General features: G+C 39.4%; 1 protein-coding gene across 1 annotated transcript; it reads left to right on the plus strand.

Annotated features, from left to right (window-relative positions):
- The first annotated feature begins 8,799 nt into the window (after window positions 1-8,799).
- On the plus strand, window positions 8,800-18,982 carry LOC5564469 (probable medium-chain specific acyl-CoA dehydrogenase, mitochondrial). The gene is made up of 4 exons (XM_001648761.2): window positions 8,800-9,067; window positions 9,773-10,031; window positions 17,785-17,885; window positions 17,947-18,982. The coding sequence occupies exons 1-4, from the start codon at window positions 9,050-9,052 to the stop codon at window positions 18,829-18,831; spliced, it is 1,263 nt and encodes a 420-aa protein (XP_001648811.1). The 5' UTR covers window positions 8,800-9,049; the 3' UTR covers window positions 18,832-18,982.
- The last annotated feature ends 777 nt before the right edge of the window (window positions 18,983-19,759 follow it).

Genomic DNA, 19,759 nt, shown 5'->3' on the forward strand with positions numbered 1-19,759 from the left:
ATGATTTCTAAACAAATTCACACACTCTATGATGACGTTACATAATCTACCACAGCAGAAAATGCTTTGCCCTTTAGAGTACGAGAACCTGTATTATTTCAGAGAAAGAAGATCACCTTTTCGAGGTGCGTTACGGGGTAAAATCTACCATATTGTACTCTTATTGTATCTGTTCTTGTGAATACTTATAAGTTAGGGTCGGAAGAGTATAAGAGAGTAACAAGGCACTAAGACCCACCTATTTGTCCTAGATAATGAGGAGGTCGATGTGGAAAAATGGCTCAATCAGCAGCTGAGGTTGGTTTCAACTCATGAGACAATTTCTTTTCGAGTTCAAGAGTTTATCTTTCGATATCTAGGAGGGAAACGATTCCGAATCAGTGGAGTAGCAGACCTCTTAACTTCTAAAATAAGCCTTTTGTTTCAAGGAATCTAAATGTCTCATGCGATGAAACCTGTTCACAGTTTCAAAAAACGACTTTGAACCTTATAAGTAGAAGCAATAATTTGATACGCTAGACTACCGATGCATGGTCAAAATCAGTATCATTCAACCAGTTTAGTGGTCGAACCTGATTAAGGGGCGCGCTTTTGAGAGTTTAATGGTGACACACTGTTTTCTCCAAAAGGTATAAATAGCGGTATCTTTTTCTAAAGAGGCTCTATGCAAAATGGTAAAGAATGATATTTGTATAAAAAACGACTACTTCATTATTTCTCAATAGTAATGGAGTAGAACGACATGCACTAAACAAAGGACACGAGTATACTACAAAAGATCAAAGAAAACTGGTCGCAGTGGTTCATCCCGAACAGAAACAGAAAAAAAATCCATCTAGTATTCATTACTTTCTTCTCCATGCTCCCTCTTACTTCGAGCATAATAGACCAATATCAACCTTTACACAAATATGTTTTTTTTTTTGCTGCTGGGTTGTAGTTGGACATAACGCGAAAAACTATTTAAAAAAAAATATAAAAAAACCTTTCATATTTTGATTGCCAGCATTCAAAAGTTATAATTTCAAAAAACTTAAGCAACAATGCACTATAGGCCAGGGACGCAATCTGGCGGGACTAAATTAATAACTCGGTAACGAAGCGTTTCCGGTATTTGGTATCTTCGGCAACGAGGGCCATCTACTGACATAAACGGATAGTTCGTAAATCGTCCGCATAGGTGGCGCCACAATCTAGCTTTTTACTGTGACGTTTTAGAGACTTGGCATGTTCGGCAAAGTTGTTCATTTTGATAAAATAAACAACTCTCTCGAAGACGTCAAAATTCCACAGCCTACTGTTTTAGAGTTATTGGCGAAATTAGAGAAAATTAGTGAAAAACGATTTTTTTCACCGAATTTGACATTTTTCCTAAGAACCATGTCATATAATATTTTTTGCTGATAAATATACAACGAACGCAAGCTCTGGTGGAAAAAAATTAATAATACGACGCATAAAACCTAAGAAATTATGAAAAAACTTGAAAAATAGAGCAATTTTTGAACCTTAATATCTCCAAAAGCGCAAAAAATCGCAAGCTCAAATTTTCAGGCAACATAGAGTAATATTTGATAAAACGGATGTCAAAATTCCAGAGAGGTATATTTTGGTGTTTTTGAGATTTTTTAATTTTTTTACGGTTTCCTTTTCATTACGCGATTAATATTTTCGTGGCAAATATTTAAGTGTATTTTTAAAATATCGGAAAAATATATTTTATTATTTCATGAAATTATTATATCTGCTCACAGTACAAGCTGGCTTTGGATTTCATCTCGAATTCGTTGTCACAGTTTTCCGGAAGCTCAAAATTTAAGCAAATCCGGTGATTAAACACATATTTAAGGTTAAACAACCTAACAGTTCTCAAAATCGAAGGAATCTCTAAATTGATACCTTTGATCTGTATCCTCTGTTTCGAAACATCCAAGAATCAACGCTCTTTCCGCTTTAAAACAAATCTACAAGCTCCGGACAAGAGATCGTGCGCTCTGAAATTTTAGTATTTAGAGATATCGACATGAATATGCATTAAAATTTGACTTTCCGTGTTGAAAGTAACATATTTACAAAATAAATTGCTCACTTCGAACCATGATGACAACAATTAACTGACACACGATCAAGTCTTTCAGTTGTTCCACGACTCGTTATTTCTTGAAGTCGATCGTCCCATCAGATTCCTCATGGAAATTAACTGTATTGAAGAATTATGATCATTGCAAAAAAATGATAGATCTCAAAAACACCAAAATATACCTCTCTGGAATTTGGACATCCGTTTCATCAAGTATTGCTCTATGTTGCCTGAAAATTTGAGCTTGCGATTTTTTGCGCTTTCGGGGATATTAAGGTTCAAAAATTGCTCTATTTTCAGGTTTTTTCATAATTTCTTAATTTGTATGCGTCGTATTATTAATTTTTTTCCACCAGAGCTTGCGTTTGTTATATATTTATCAGCAAAACATATTATATGACATGGTTCTTAGAAAAAATGTCAAATTCGGTGGAAAAAATCGTTTTTTCACTAATTTTCTCTATTTTTGCCAATAACTCGAAAACAGTAGGCTGTGGAATTTTGACGTCTTCGGGAGAGTTGTTTATTTTATCAAAATGAACAACTTTGCCGAACATGCCAAGTCTCTAGAACATCACAGTAAAAAGTTAGATTGTGGCGCCACCTATGCGAACGATTTACGAACTATCCGTTTATGTCAGTAGATGGTCCTCATTGTAACAAAAAACTTTGCCGAAGACACCAAATACCGGAAACGCTTCGTTACCGAGTTATTAATTTTGTCCCGCCAGATTGCGTCCCTGTCCCATAGTGCAATGCATTTAGTCCATCGCTTGCTTTTGAGGCGAATCCTATGACATTTTACCCCTCCCAACCTCCACCTCCGTAGCACTTATGAGGGCATCGCTGAGTTGGTGGCCTCTCACTTAGTAAGTGCTACATCAACATCTCCTTTCCCTTTTCCAAGTTACGGTAAAGATGGGCGTGGCCGGGAATGGTGATATTGATACTTTTATTATTTATTTTATTTAGTTGGTATTACATCAATTAATTTGATAAAACCTCGTTAACGATGTTACGCCAATTTACTCGGTCCATGGCTGTGTCTCTCCACCTTCGATTTTGGCCCACGTTCTCCAGATCTTGTTGCACCTGATCAAGCCACCTCGCTCGCTGTGCTCCTCGCCTTCTTGTGCCAACCGGATTCAACGCGAACACCATCTTTGCAGGATTGTTGTCCGGTAGTCTTGCAACATGCCCTGCCCAGCGCACCCTTCCGGCTTTCGCAACCTTCTGGATACTGGGTTCGCCGAAGAGCCTAGCGAGCTCGTGGTTCATTCTCCGCCGCCACACACCGTTTTCCTGTACTCCGCCAAAGATCGTCCTAAGCACCCTTCGTTCGAACACTCCAAGTGCTTGCAGGTCCTCTTCCAGCATGGTCCATGCTTCATGTCCATAGAGGACCACCGGTCTTATAAGCGTTTTGTACATGGTACATTTGGTGCGAGGGTGAATCTTTCTCGACCGCAGCTTCTTCTGGAGCCCATAGTAGGCGCGACTTCCACTGATGATGCGTCTCCGTATTTCACGACTAACGTTGTTATCAGCCGTTAACAAGGATCCGAGGTAGACGAACTCATCAACCACCTCAAAAATATCCCCGTCTATCGTAACACTGCTTCCCAGGCGGGCTCTGTCGCGCTCGGTTCCGCCTATCAGCATGTACTTTGTTTTTGATGCATTCACCATCAGGCCGACTTTTGTCGCTTCACGTTTCAGGCGGGTGTACAGATCTGCCACCGTTCCAAATGTTCTGCCGACAATATCCATATCATCCGCGAAGCAAACAAATTGGCTGGATCTTGTGAAAATCGTACCTCGGTTATTGAACCCGGCTCTCCGCATGACACCTTCTAGCGCGATGTTGAACAGCAGGCACGAAAGTCCATCACCCTGTCGAAGTCCCCGGCGGGATTCGAACGAACTGGAATGTTCACCCGAAATCTTCACGCTATTCTGCACACCGTCCATCGTTGATACTTTTAGTTATCTTGGTTAAGACTGGATCAAGGTTTACTCCCCAACCTTATTTCTGAAAGCAATCTGGGTGAGATTATCAAAAAGAAACATGAATATTGTTAGTATTCAATCTACGAAGCATACCGTAACTACGCTAACGCTAACGCTAGTAGAAATTCCAAATATTTGTATTTTGTCTAACATTCCTATGAGTACATTTCATAACCATTCTGTAATTCGCGATGGATTCGATTCATCAATTTGATTGAAAATAGCATGGATTTTCAGTTATTCTTTTACAAATTTTCAAGATTTCCTCAATGCATTTTTTCAAATTACATTCTTACAGATAATTCTGCTGATTTAAAAGAAAATGTTTCTGAGCAGTTTTTAATATATTAAATGTTATTTATTTTTCATGAGGAAATTTTGAATAATTTTTAAGATTTTGTCACTATGAATTTATTAATTTTCAACACAATATCCCAGGGAAACACTGGAACAATCATGTTTGGATTTAAATTTTGAACTTCTGGTATCATACAAAAAATGTCGGTAAAATTTTCAACGTACTACTTCTTGAAAAAATCCTTAATTTATATCAGCCAGAATGCTTTTAGATTTTAAGCGAAATACAAATGGAGATTTTGGTCGTACATGTTTAGCAAAGTAATTAATTTAAATTATTGAGATAAAAATTGGAACCAATATAAACTTAGAAGTCAAAATTAGAGTCGATATTTGTAGTGAAGTTTCTGGTACAATTTTCTGAAGCAAATCCTAAGAGCTTTTGGCGTAATTCTTCCTTAACAAATATTGGTTTAATTCTGAAATTTCCGGTGGATTTCTTTGAATTATTGTTGTAAAAACCTAGAAAGCATTTCTGATACACTTTCAGGTGAATATTTTGATGAAATTTGGGAAAAACCTTGAAATTCACTGTACTGTAAAGTGCCAAGCAAAGCAAATCACAGTCAGCGAAGCCAGTGAAACTCATATCCATCGCTGCTGTAGGCAAAAAGCCTCGAAAATAGCAAAATACTCGGGCAACCAAAAATTACTGTAAAATAATGTTCTATTTCCCGCTGCATTTCAAGCTTTCAATGACTTTAACCCATCTACCGGCAGCTTCATTTTTACCGCTAAAAAATATTCAAATAGCGATAACTTTTTTGTTTCTCGATATTTTTGCACCATTTTTTCACAACATTTCAAAAAATTCTTCTAGTTTAGGAATCCGTGTCGATATTAATCATTGGTGATCTAGTTTTGAAGATATTCCGATGTTCCTTGGGGGACTGACATTTTCCATATAAAATGTCTTTGGCGGCCATTTTGTTTTTGATCAATTTATCAAAAAAATAAAATGTGTACTATACAATGCCAGGTAATAAGGAACTACTCTGAAAAAATCTTACAATTCGGTTCACTATTCTTGGAGAAATCTTAAAATTACGATATGAGGTTTATTAAAGTTTTCAAGATCTTTATTTGTCCAGCTTGGTACCAAAAACATAAATGCTCATTACTCAAAGACGGCTGCACCAAATTGCATCATTTTTTCACAACAAACTCGCATTAATGTATCATTCCGAGGAGTGAATATTCGAATACGATCAAAATTCTGTAGCCTGATAAATTAACGTGGGTTATGTATGGTTAACGCGTCGGTCCCCCAAGGAATTTTGGAATATCTCCGGATCCAGATGACCAATGATCAGTTTTTACACAAATTCTAAAACTAGAAGAGTTTTTTGAGAACATGTGATAAAATGGTGCAAAAATATCGAGAAACTAAAAAGTTATCGTGATGTGAATATTTTGTTGACTATTAAAAATGAAGCTGCCAGTAGAGGGGTTAATGATTTAGAAAATTCAACACCCAGCATAGGCTAATTGATAAGATTCACGTTTTTGAGCTTCTGGGCTAGGAAAAGCCACGTGAGTTTCTCGAAATTCTAGCCTTTTTTTTATTACCATTCCCATCACTGATTATGATGGGGATTTGAGAGAAATATTCGAAAGAATACGAAAGGGAATTTTCTTGAAATATGTCCGGTAGAATAATTTAAGGAATACATTGCGGGTTTCATAGAGACAAAATATAATATAATTCATGATAGAATATCCCTCAGGAATTTCTTGATGAACTCCCGGGTGGGTACTTGGATTTGGTAGAACAATTCTCGAAAAATTCCGGTACGAAATTATAGAAAAAATAAACTAAAAAGTAAAAAATATTGGCACTATAAATGAAAGTGTAATTGAAATTCCATCGAATACCAGAATGAATTTCCCGTTGATTTTTACCGTAAAATTATTAAATGTCTATTATTCTGAAAAATGTCTGAGAGGATCTGCGAAATTCTGAGGGAGCGGTGGGGGCCTGTTTCCTCTGCCCCATGTTCCTACGCCAATGCGAATAATATGGTGCTGCCTCCTATCCACACCTTCGGCTTGTCTCTCCGGGAACAGACTCCTGGAGATTTTTGAAATGATATTTAATAAAATATTATAAAAAAGTAGGCTGGAAACTGTCAACCCAGACAACAAGAAGTTGCATCAGTTTTAACGTAAAAACTCGTTAACATGTACAAATAACATCACACCCGCACAAAACGGCGATGTAAATCGCTTAAGTGATGAGTTTCCACGCATGAAAAATTATCGCGACTCCAGTTCGAAGCCGGAATCATCGATACGCGAAAACCGAATTTTCTTTAAATCTAAACGTTAAACCTATCGTCGGGCATAGTACGTTAGACAGGAGTGCGTAGGACAGAAATTGGGTAAGTTTTTCTTCATACTTGCAGTGCAAATAGAAGATTTCACCTAATAATTTTTCCATGTTAACTAAATGCTATTAACTTAAATCCATAAAATAAACCTGTGGTCATGAAAAAAGGGGTAACATTTTTTTAAATGAGCCGTACCTAGAACTATTTCCAGATAAAAATTTAACTTTTAAAAATTAAATTGAGATTATTCAAACCAAAATAGGTGTGTACACAAAAGGTATGCGACATGCAATTTTTCCATTCGAAATGAAACGAAACGGAATATGAAAATATTTCATAAAACTCGATACGGAATTCTACAACACGTCCATAATCCAAAAGGTTATCAGAAGCTTCAAAAAAAAAAAAAAATACTAAGGGTTTCCAGAAAAAAGTATTTCCAATAACTTTCCAAGGGCTTACAGAGGTTCCTCAGATCACCCAAGAAGATCTTAAAAATTCTTAGGGATTTCTAAGGGCTTCACGAGTTTTTTAAACAAAGCCTATACAATTAATTTCGATGTACTGGAAAACTGCTGAAAGCCATTTTAGAATAGCGAAAATCATTTAAAACACCAGCCTTGAGAACATCTGAAAAAAGCCACTCCAAGTGCTATTGGACACATCTGAAACCTTAGTGACAAATGTTTGGACTTCTGGGAAACTTGAAACTTGTTTGGAAAACCATGGAACTTTTACGAGCCTCCTGGCTATTCCTGAGAAGCTCCTCAATTGCAGCGAAACCCTCAGCAACCTTCGAAAACAACAACTAGAAGCCCTTGAAAATATGCAGCCATTTATCTGAATACTAAAAGAACATCATGCATAACTATTGCTACTGCAAGCAAATCTCTCAAGTTTTTTCTGAGAAACTCCTGAGGGCCACTTGAAACATCTGGGATACGTTTAAAAATTACTGGCAAACCCCTTGGGGTCCAATGGAAATATTTTGGAATGCCCCAAGGAATCTTCTCAGGTATTCCTGAGAACCTCTAGGAACCCTTTGTAGATGACTGTAAACCTTGGGTAACCCTTTAAAACTGTATGGGAATCTAACTGAGGTTTTAAGAAATCTTTCGAGAGGACCCTGTGAAATGAAAATCGCTAAGAACCTTAGGAAGGTAAATTACATGTTTTCAATTGCGGATTTTTGAAATTCCAAACTATACATATTCTACACAACGTGTCAACATAAGCACCACACCTTATTCCCTAATGAATAGCATTGGTTGCAGTTCAGAAACAGTTTTTGAAAATCATAGATAGGTGACAATGGGAAAGGAAATATTCTTAAAAAAACCGCCATTTACTACAAAGGAGGAGGCAATGCCTAATATTTGACCACTTGATTCATGGAAGACTCCTTGAAATTGTCAAGCTTTCAAATTTACGTGAGATTTTATTTTACATACAAAAGTTCTTATTGAAAATTCTGAACTGCGTTCATACATCGATTATACTCTGCCTAATTTTAAAATTGCTTAGGTATCGTGATGGGAGATATTGAACAATTATTAATTCAATATTTTTTTACAATAACACTTTACATTTTTTTGTCGGAAATCTACTTGTGAAGTTCCGTTTAGTTTTGTTTGTTACCGAAAGATTTCGGCGAAATTTTTCCATTTATACAAAGCGAAACGAATGCCATAAAACAATAAATTTGCATCATTGGGTTAAATGAATGTAATGTTTGACATGATATTAATGAGAAAAAAAAAGTTGAACTCTTAATTATTTCTGATTTAACATTTCTCGTAAAGACTTAATTTACTCTCAACGAACATAATTTGTTACATCCATTCATTATTGTACATTACTGCCATCTATACCTCAAATCTTCCAACAATTTTGGTATTATCCCTTCGATATTTTTCATCACCATACGTACACTTACGCAGCGTCAATATTATACCAACCACATACTATATCGTTCATCAAGGCGGTTCATCTCACACTCCCTTTTTCATACAGTTTACAATAACACATCGCTTCAAGCTGCCGAGCTGACACACAACCACAGTCTGCTACCTCATACTCTGTAGTTTCACCAGTTTCACATTCATTCATCAATAGCACTTTGCTCGGGTAGGTCGCTCTACGCTGTAGGTGCTAGTAAAGTAAAGGATCCGTACTCATAAAAAGTTCCGTATTAAAATTTCGAGTAATTTCCACGCTTTTTAATTTCGTTAGTACTTTTTGCGTTGCTCGTTTTGTAAGTAGTCACGTGAAAATGGCTGCCCTATCTCAGGTAAGTTGGTGCAGTATGGAAGGAAAAGAAAAAGCACGTACGCAATCTCTTGAGTAATCAACCGGGCCATTTGTACAGTATACGATGATGTGACAGTGACTGTGTATACGTCGAGATGGTAGGCATTCGGACTTTGGACATTGACCCTGTGCTTTCTGCAGGCGGAGCAAACAGAGATAGAAACGGAATGAGTTGTAGGAAACTTGTTTTGATTAATTTTTTTTTTTTGCAAATCTGCTGGAGGTTGCATATGTTATTTGTGTAATCTATAAGTAGGTCAGTAGTATGTGCATACAAATGTGATCTTATTTGTTTCGACTCAGTTTTGATTTAAACATGTCAGTCGAGGGTCCTATTAGTCTATCAATATCCAATGTATTAAAATATAATATCTAATCAATTACTTTACGGTTCAATTTCTGAAAATCCTCCATTAACGTTATCAGTTATTTTTGGCACCGGCCTGTTACGGTCCAAGGGGGCCAACGCTTATCTCCAATTGATACTTCAGACTTTGCCTACTGCCACAATAGCTGATAAGGAAAAGTTGCCTACATCATCGCTTAACATAGAAGAAACCGGATTGTCGGTGCATCCGTGAAATAGCTTTGTATCAATACTTCCTTAATCCACATTCAACGAGTTAATACTGTTATGGATTAGCCACCAAAATACCCTTCAACCTAATTTCAATCCTTCTTCCAGCTAATCAAAACGGCCGTCCGCCCAGCATGTCGGGCCCTCTCGTCCAAGGCAGCTCCGGCCGTCGAGGCTTCCTCGATGGGCCCGAGCTTTGCGATGTCCGACGAGCAGAAGGAAATCGTCGACATGACCAAGAAGTTCGTCCGGGAGGAAATCATCCCGGTGGCAGGGCAGTACGACAAAACTGGCGAGTACCCGTGGCCCATCATCCGCAAGGCCTGGGAACTGGGCCTGATGAACAACCACATCCCGGCTGATATTGGTGAGTATATTACTGGGTGAGAGTTAGGGACTTGGGTGCAATGGAGAAGCTTTACTATTGACTGAGATGTTAGTAAACAGGAATAGGTAGAGGGCATCCAGACAGATGATGAAATCACGTGATTTGACTTTGATACTGATTTTGTAGAATATGATAGTGCACGGAAATGTATGAGATGCAGTATGCAGTAGGGTTTTGTTCTTCTTCGTCGTAAGCGCTACTTTTCGTCGTATCAAACTTTAAATGTTCTACTACGGCGGATGTTCAAACTTACCTGCAACATAGATTCATTATCCAAGTGTAATTTTGTGAAAGCTGTTATGGTTTGTACACTTGTACACAAAAAATGCAATAAAACTACTGTATTTCGGTAAATAACTTCAGTTCAATTATTCACTTTGCACTTTTCACCGAAATCGCATGGACGAACACGATTTGAGAGAAATGCTAAGCGATCGACTGAGCCACACCACTCTCCAACACAAGTTTCTTCCTGCCCCCGTGGGTGACTCACTTCGCCGGGCACTTATTTTCACTATGGAAAACCTTCGTACTTCTTCAATGAAGGATTTCATTCCAATCACACGCCGTACAACTTCAATAAATCACAATTTTACGAAATTTCCTCAACCGCCGCGTGTAATTGAGAATGTAAACAAAGTTTAATCCGTCGTACTGAGAAAAAAAAAGCTTGTGCGCATCAATGTGTGCGCGACGCTCGATGTAAAAATACGGCTTTGATTGTGTTGTTTTCGCTGTACTGTGAGCAAATGCCATAATTGTACGGTCAAAAGGAATTGTGTTCATATGTTTGGGCTGAAGTTTGATAACGAACAATGAATTTTAAAGGAAATTAGTATATTCCATCATGCTGAAGGAATGGAGGGAGATGCCAGTAGATCTATATATTCTAGTAAAACATTTTATTATAGCGTTGATATGTTGTGTTTTAACCATTCAATACACACAGTGAGCCGTAAGTTGTGAGACGAATCTGGAAACTGATTGCGACGGAGTTGAAAACGATACGACGGACTGAGAATACGGTAAGATGCATTTTCTTTGCATTATTTCCAAAAAGAGATCAAGATTTATCAAAATGTTATTGTACAATGCTAAAGCCGTTTTGAGAAAGAATTGTTTGGCATCGGTTGGTGTCAGCATCATTCACTGCAATACTGGGAAAATTGCAGTTCTCACTGATCAATGCTTAATACGATGGATACTAGCACATCACTCTATAGTATGCGCAAAAAATATGGCACTGAAAGACAATTTTCTTAAAAAGTCTACCATGCTCATACTTTAAATTTATATGATTAGGGAAGATTCAAAAAGAACTTCCATCGTACTTCGGGATTTCTGAAAGTTATGACGATTGGTATGTTTTAGACATAAAGTAGTAATTTTCGATCAAATTTTCGTTGTATGGAACAGATTGAAACAAAGAGCTTATTCATTTTTATTACAGTTTAGTTCTGAGCATAGCATCGATTCTTATGACTTCAAGGAAGTCTATTTGAGTGTTATCCAAAAACTCACAAGCTTCGCGAAATTTTTCAGAAATTTCTTCGAAAAATCTTAAATTATATGTAGCAGCAATCCCTCCCATAATTTCTCTTGAGAGGCAGAAATTAATTCAAAAGCTGCTTCTCAAGACTTTTACAGATTTTCTAGGAATTGCTTTTATAAATCTTTAAGCATTTCTTAGAACTTTTTTTTCACAAATCATTAACATTAAAAAGATTCCTGGAAGCACTTATATGTTTTCTTCAGGAAATACCTATGAAGATATTGCTTCGGGAACTTTCACAGCGGATCCCAAGTAGAAGCGCAGTTCTGACAATCAAAACCAGATATTGATTGATTGATGACATTGGAGACAAACGATCTGAAGATAATACCAAAATTTTGTTCCTGGAACTTCTGAATCTAAGCAATATTTGATGTTTACAGATTAAATGAATCTTGCAAAAGCTAATATATGCTACACCAATGTTGTTCCAGGAGTAAATTTCAAATATCATTTCCAGATCTTATATCTCTAATATCTGTCAACTTGATATCTCTTTTAGCTATCCATATAAAAAATGGTTGTAGCCAAGTTTTTTTTTCGCTTGTTCAGGATATATTTGTGAACCTCTAAGGGTATTGTATAAAACTATTTAACCGTGTTTCTTCAATATTCCCTAGAAGCTCCTTTCATTCCTTAAAAAATAACAGTAAGAGCTTGATTTTGTATCAAAATCTCAACTATTTAGTAACTTTTTCGTTTCTCGATTTTCTTACGGATTGACAAAAAAAAATGGCGAGATATACTGAAGCCTGATACAATGTAAACATGTTTCCTTGTCAAATGATGAAATATAAATCATGTGTCAATATATTGCTTGTTTGTAGGTCATTATTTTATGCAAAATTTATTAAAATCATACAACTACCTTGCCGTGATATAATCGAGATGAAAACCAAGCTCAAATCAAACGTGATAGCGTAGGTGTACCGGTATTCGCCACTCCAAATTATGTAATGTATAACAACACCAATATGCACACACTGTTTAGTTTTCATTAAGACGATATTCTATCTGCATACCGAGAGTCATTATCTGTATTCGATAAATTTCCATGTAACTTTCTAGAGATATTTCTTAAACTATTGTCTTGAAGGGATATCTGAAAATCTTGATATAAACATAAGGGTGGATCAAGATTCAAAAAAGTTTGGAAATCAAATCTTTCTTACTGTCCTTATTATTAAAATAGTGTTCTGTGAATTTTTCAGCTTTTTCTGTGGTGGTTCAAAAATGACCCAAATACAGCAGGTTTATATGGAAATTACTATGCAGAAATTTTGTTCAAGTCTTTTTGGAAAGACTGTCGAAATAACAATGCCCACATACCATCACCGAAGAGAATAGCAAATACAGGCATAGTGTATTCTGGTTGAGGCAATAAAGTGTTCAAAGCATCAGCGCGCCATCGGAGTAGGCATGACAAATTATTTTATTCCTAGTAAGCCATTACCCTGTTGGTATGGCACAAAACTAACAAACTCGCAAATAAAATCTGCACTTAAACGTACAAGAAGTGAAAATCTTTTCTTTCTGTTAGAGCGTAACAGATTTTGGCGACGAGCGAAAACTTCCTGCCATTCCCGGAAGCAAAAAAGCCCTGTTTATATCATGTTTTGTTCCCGTTCAAGCTATTGTTCCTCTTCCACCACTGAAACCTGAAAGCCGTCACGAAATCAATGAAGATCTGAAGCAAGCGATTCTTCGGCTGACCGATCTTATCACGAACCAGCAACAGCAGATTACAGCTCTTCAGAAGGGCATCCCCAATCAAGTTGGAAGCGAGAAAATCATCGAGTTACTCTGCACCGGAATGTCCAGCGACCAATTCAAGACGCTCAGGTTCGTATGCGGTCTCCAGTCACCGCGCAATTCAGACATCTTGACCAGGCCCATCGGAAAGCTGGAAGCTGAAGAAAACGCGCCACCTGCCGATGGTGCCTCCTTGAAACTTGAAAACCTGGTTGAGGAGTGCAACCGCATCATCAACCTCAAGCAAGGCACGCAAGAAAGATTGTGGAGACAAGTTCAATGTCAACGCAATCCTTCGTCATCGTGCTTCCACCCGGAAGGAGAATAAGTCGAAGACACCTTGATGGTTCCTTGGGGTTCTACATTTCGTCAAGGGGTGCCCTTACCAGTTACATGCCTGTCCAAATTGCAAGCGGAAGGGCCACAAGGAGGGTTACTGCTCCTCATCTGAAAAAAGCCATCGAAGCAGTTCGACAAACCGAAACCTAAGGACATTGTCAAGTCTAAGGGTATCTCGGTTAAGCGAGTTGACCTCAAGAAGTATGCGAAGATCAAGATCAACGGTTCAGCAGCAACGTTTCAGCTTGATTGTGCTTCCGACATCACCATCATCTCCAAGCGCATTTAGACATCGATTAGTAAACCTGTAATCAGACCCACGGAAGTAGTTACTGTGGGCGCATCTGGTGACACTATCGACATCGTAGGTGAGTTCAACACCGAAATCACCATCCAACAAGTGACAAAAGCAGGGCGCATTTTCGTCACAAGCAATCCGGATCTCAACGTTCTCGGAATCGAAACAATCGATCAGTTCGATCTCAGGTCAAGACTGCAGATTGAATGCGGTGCTCCAAGGGGTTCTTGCGTATAGTTTCCACCTGCACATCGAAAAGTTCCGTTTCTCCCTTCCAAAGACAAAGATGGCCCTCGCCCAGATCCAACCAACACTAGCGCTATCTAGGTATCTAGGTGTAATCAACTACTACGGTCGGTTGATTGGCAAGATCGTCTACTGAAGAAGGATGCTGTTTGTAAATGGACTCCCGATTGTCAAAAGTCGTTCAATCGATTCAAGTCCATCCTGGTCTCCAACCTCTTGCTGACACACTTAGACCCCAGCAAGGAAATCATCGTGGCCGGAGACGCTTCTAAACACGGCTTGAGCGCCGTAATCCTGCATCGTTTCGGTGATGGCTCTTTCAAAGCTATCGCTTATGCTTCGAGGTCACTCACAACTGCGAAAAAAAATATGGCCAAATTAAAAAGGGAGCGATCGCGTTGGTGTTTGCAGTCACCCGTATCCACAATATGGTTTTCGATCTCAAATTCATGCTGTAGACCGACCACAAGCAGCTTCTCAAGATTTTCGGCAGCAGGAAAGGAATTCACATCTACACAGCCAATCGTCTCCAGCGCTGGATGCTAACGATGTCGCAGTACGATTTCCACATCAAGTTCGTCCCAAGGGCAAGTTTTGGATACGCTGACCTACTATCACGGTTGATGAGCGCTCACAGCAAGCCGAACGAGAAATACGGTATTGCTGCTCTCCAGACGGAAAACGAAGTGAATGCAATTCTCGACGACCTCACCTCCAGTTTGCCTGTAACATCGGAAATGATCACCAAGGAAACTCAAGACGACCAGGTCATGCAAGATGTAATAAACTACATCAGTAACGGCTGACCGAACACAGTGAGCGAGGTCCAAACCCCAGCTGTTCGTCAGTATTTCGCCCGACAAGAGGGTCGCCAAGTGACCCAGGGCTGTGTCATGTTCGGCGATCGAGTTGTGATTCCGACAACTCCACCGATGACATCCCGGAATCGATCGGATGAAATCACTCGCAAGAAGCTTCGTATACTGGCCGAACATCGAAGTCGACGTTGAAACGTTTGTGCACCAGTATCATCCTTGTGTCACTGCTACCAAATCACTTCGCAAGACTGCTCTCGAATCATGGCCTGTACCAATGAAACCGTGGGACAGGATCCATATCGACTACATATCGATTATTACCACTACCTGGTCGTGGTCGACGCGTATTCCAAGTGGCCGGAAATCTTCAGAACCCGCAGCACAACTAGTACAGCGAAGTTGGAAATTCTGCAAAAAACTTTCACAAGGTATGTATGGCAACCCGCATACTCTTGTGTCAGGCAATGGAACCCAGTTCGCCAACGACGACTTCAAACAATTCTGCGAAGAAAACGGTATCCAGCATTTGACGACAGCACCGTACCACCCACAGTCGAGTGGACAAGCTGAACGTTTCGTCGACACACTTAAGAGAGGGTTGAAGAAACTCGTCGAAGGGGAAAAGACGGTGACGTTCAAGCACCTCCAGACATTCCTCTCCGCTTGTCGGTCAACACCAAATAGAAGCGCTCCTGATGGTGACCTGCACATCTATTGCTAGGCCGACCGATGCGAACAACATTGGACCTGTTGAAGCCATGCTCTCCATTTCCATCCCGGATCAACGAGAAGCAGAATGATTAATTCAACAGACGATACGGTGCAGTGAAGAGGAACTTCAATCCCGAAGACCTTGTCTACGCTCAGATCCACGACCGCAACGCCACCAAATGGATTCCCGGACAGGTAATTGAGCACAAGGACTCTGTCAACTACGCTGTTCTGCTCGAAACCGGATGCCTCATCCAAGCGTACACCAATCAATTACGGCAACGTTACTCAAGCGCAAATGATGCAGATCCAACGCCCCGTAATCAGCTATCCTTGTCCTTCCTGATCGACGAATTCCAGCTTCAAGTTCCGAATCCAATGGTCCCGGAGAATCAACCATAAGAATCACATGAGCCGTTTCCGTATCCCTCGATGATTATAGACACCGAGCCGAACCGTGCTATTCCAGATGGCGGACACGAAAATAAAATGACAGACGACGACTCGGATGTCCCATGGATGTACCCATTGCTGAAAATTCTCAGAACCAGTGGAATAAAAGATTAGAAATCGACGGCTTCCAGCCGATTCTGGGAGAGTAATACTGTTTAATTCAGTTTTAAAATTTATTTACTTTCTCAAACATTTTTGTTCTGGATTTATTTCTGGAATCTTTGATTGAACTCCTGAAGCATTTTAAAAAGCAATACCTGCTAGGATCTCTTCAATCAATCTCTGATGGAATTCCTGAAGAATTCTCTAAGAAATAGTATAAGAATTTCTGCAATAATCCCTGAAGCCCATTCTAACGGAATATAAACCCTGGAGGAATACATGGAAAAATTCCTTGACCAAGTCATGAAAGAACCCTGGAGGAATTCCTGATTTGATCTCTGAATCAATTTCTGAATGACCTCAGTAAGATTTTTTTTAGAAATTCCTGAAAAGATTTATAAAAGAAGTTTTGAAAAGATTTCTGGAAGTATTCCTGAAAAGATTCGTTGAAGAATTCCTGTAGGATTTCATAATAGAATTATAAAAGTGAACCCTGGAGGAATACGTAGAAGTTGTTCATTGCTGAATCATAGAAGATTTTTTAAGACTAGTTCTGCGAGAATCTATGTGATAATTGCCGAAGAATTTATTAGGAAAATCTTATGAAAAATGAGGGAGAAGGGATGCCTCAACCACAGACAAACAGACGTCACACTCTCATCATTGTCCATCGACCACCTTTTTAACGGTCGATTCAAAAATATGCTAGTTGGCCTATCCGCCACCCGCAGCGCTCGCAGCCCATCGGCCAAACACGATTATTTTAGCATTGGGCGTACATGTCCTCGTGACTATGATTTTGATCGAGATTTGCTCTAAGTGTTACGTCTGTTTGTCTGTGCCTCAACCTTTTGGTTTTCTTGGTGGTTCGTTATCGATGGGTACGATAATTTGTAATTGTGTTGTGGGAAATGTTATTACTATTTTTTTACAACATTCGCTACAAATTTTCGACGAAAAAATTTACAATTTGAATAGTTTTAATATCTTATAACATTGGAACAAGAAACTAATCTTCACGCAACTATTAGGTACATGAATCTGATTTCTAGAAAACACTTTTGGAATTAATAAGTGTGGTTTTGTACTACCATGTTGATTCGAATTGCCCGGATGCTTAGTCATTCAAAAGTACTATTACCGACAATTTTCACAGTGTCAACATGATGGCGGATCATGCACAAATTACGTCACTCTCCTAGGGGGGGAGGGGGTCAAGCCAAGCGTGACAAGCCTTACAAAATTTTCGGAAGACTCATACAAAAAACGTGACAAAGGGGAGGGAGGGGGTCAAAAAAGTTTAAATTTAGCGTGACATAATTTGTGTACCATCCCTATCTGATTAAACACGTACGTAAATCTGACCTGATGCTTGTTTAGACATCCCAATCTCGAAATAAAAACCAAATCCAATTCCTTGAGCATTTGTATTTAACAAGCTGTTTTCTTAATTCGTTACAGGTGGCACCGATATGTCAATCATGACCAGCTGCATGATTGCGGAAGAGCTGGCCTACGGATGCACCGGCATCATGACGGCCCTCGAAGCCAGCGGTCTGGGAGTAAGTCAAACTTTACGACTTTCTTCTTCAAACACTTAATACCTGGCTTTCCCTCTTCCAGCAAACCCCAGTCATCATAGCCGGAAACCCCGAACAGAAGAAAAAGTACCTGGGTCGTCTGCTAGAGGAACCACTAGTGGCAGCTTACTGCGTCACGGAACCCGGTGCCGGATCGGATGTCAACGGAGTTAAGACCCGTGCCGAAAAGAAGGGCGACGAGTACATCCTCAATGGACAGAAGATGTGGATCACCAACGGAGGAGTTGCCAACTGGTACTTCGTTCTGGCCCGCACCAACCCGGATCCAAAGTGCCCCGCATCGAAGGCCTTCACCGGATTCATCGTTGAGCGTGACACCCCCGGATTGACTCCTGGTCGCAAGGAGCAGAACATGGGCCAGCGTGCGTCCGACACCCGTGGAATCACATTCGAGGATGTCCGAGTGCCAAAGGAAAACGTCCTCATTGGCGAGGGATCCGGATTCAAAATCGCCATGGGTACGTTCGACAAGACCCGTCCACCGGTGGCAGCTGGAGCCGTCGGTTTGGCACAGCGTGCTCTCGATGAAGCCATGAAATACTCACTGGAACGCAAAACCTTCGGAGTTCCGATCGCTGCCCACCAGGCTGTTTCGTTCATGCTGGCAGATATGGCCATCGGTGTGGAAACGGCTCGCTTGATCACGATGAAGTCCGCCTGGGAAGTGGATCAGGGCCGAAGGAATAGCTACTATGCCTCGATTGCCAAATGCTACGCAGCCGATATGGCCAACAAGGTGGCGTCAGATGCGGTGCAGATCTTCGGCGGAAACGGTTTCAATACGGAATATCCGGTGGAGAAGCTGATGCGTGATGCCAAAATCTACCAGATTTACGAGGGAACCTCGCAGATTCAGCGCATGATTATCTCGAGGAATATGATCGAAGCCGCCAAGGGCAAGGCTTAAGTTTTAGTGTGGAGTGTTTTTTATTTTATTAGTGTAAGTAAATAAATGTATGAAAAACAATCAATATTTAATGCAGAAGGTGAAACAAGTGGCAGGAAACGATTATCATTTTGTTTGCAATAAACTGATTACCATTTAGTTAAAACCCAAACGTCTCGTTCAGTGTTGTATTGCTATTCGAATGCCAGCTTGTTGGGATACATACATTCAGGGGTAATAAAGTGGGTTGCAACCGGTTCGGTAGGTACAAGTTTGACACGGCAAGAAGTTTCAGTGCCTATGTTTACTGGAATAACATGTCCTTAAAACATGCATATCTTTTTATTTCTTCTTGGCATTACGTCCCCTCTGAGAAAAAACCCGCTTTTTAGTAGATGAAAACCCGAATTCAGTACTATACCATTTAATTCCACTAGAGTTTGTATTCTTTGACAGATACGCGTATTTCGACCTCAACGGTAAGGCCGTCTTCAGTGTCAAGTACTAGACTCGACTTCGTCGACTGAAGTCAAGTCTAGTACACGACACGGCCAGTGTTGCCACATTTTTTCAGACTCTCATCTGGGTTTTCGGCTGAAAAAATCTTTTTTTATCTTAAGTCAACCTCAAAAAATCTTGGTAAAAATCTGTATCGCAATAAAATTCAAAATATATTTTTTTGGGTTAAAAAGAACATTTGCAAACGTTTTATGGGTGTTCTTGGAATGTCAACAATATTTATTATGAGCTTATTCTACTAAAAGTAAGTTAAAGACACATTATTGTTTCTAAAAATTCAAAATACAAAAGTTTTTGAGATCTTCCAAAACCGTGTCATAAACTCGTGAACTATCCTAATATCTTTTTATCTAAAAAATTTGTGATCTGTGATCACAGATATCTGTGATCACAGATATCTGTGAGAAAAAACAGGAAAAAATATGTGTAA

Source organism: Aedes aegypti, chromosome 2, assembly GCF_002204515.2.
Source record: "Aedes aegypti strain LVP_AGWG chromosome 2, AaegL5.0 Primary Assembly, whole genome shotgun sequence".
Taxonomy (NCBI): domain Eukaryota; kingdom Metazoa; phylum Arthropoda; class Insecta; order Diptera; family Culicidae; genus Aedes; species Aedes aegypti.

What these genes read in the sequence shown, in the direction of transcription:
- LOC5564469 (XM_001648761.2), top strand. An exon ending in CCACATCCCGGCTGATATTG is followed by an intron (nt 10,032 to 17,784) that starts GTGAGTATATTA and finishes AATTCGTTACAG; the next exon opens with GTGGCACCGATATGTCAATC. An exon ending in TCGAAGCCAGCGGTCTGGGA is followed by an intron (nt 17,886 to 17,946) that starts GTAAGTCAAACT and finishes TCCCTCTTCCAG; the next exon opens with CAAACCCCAGTCATCATAGC.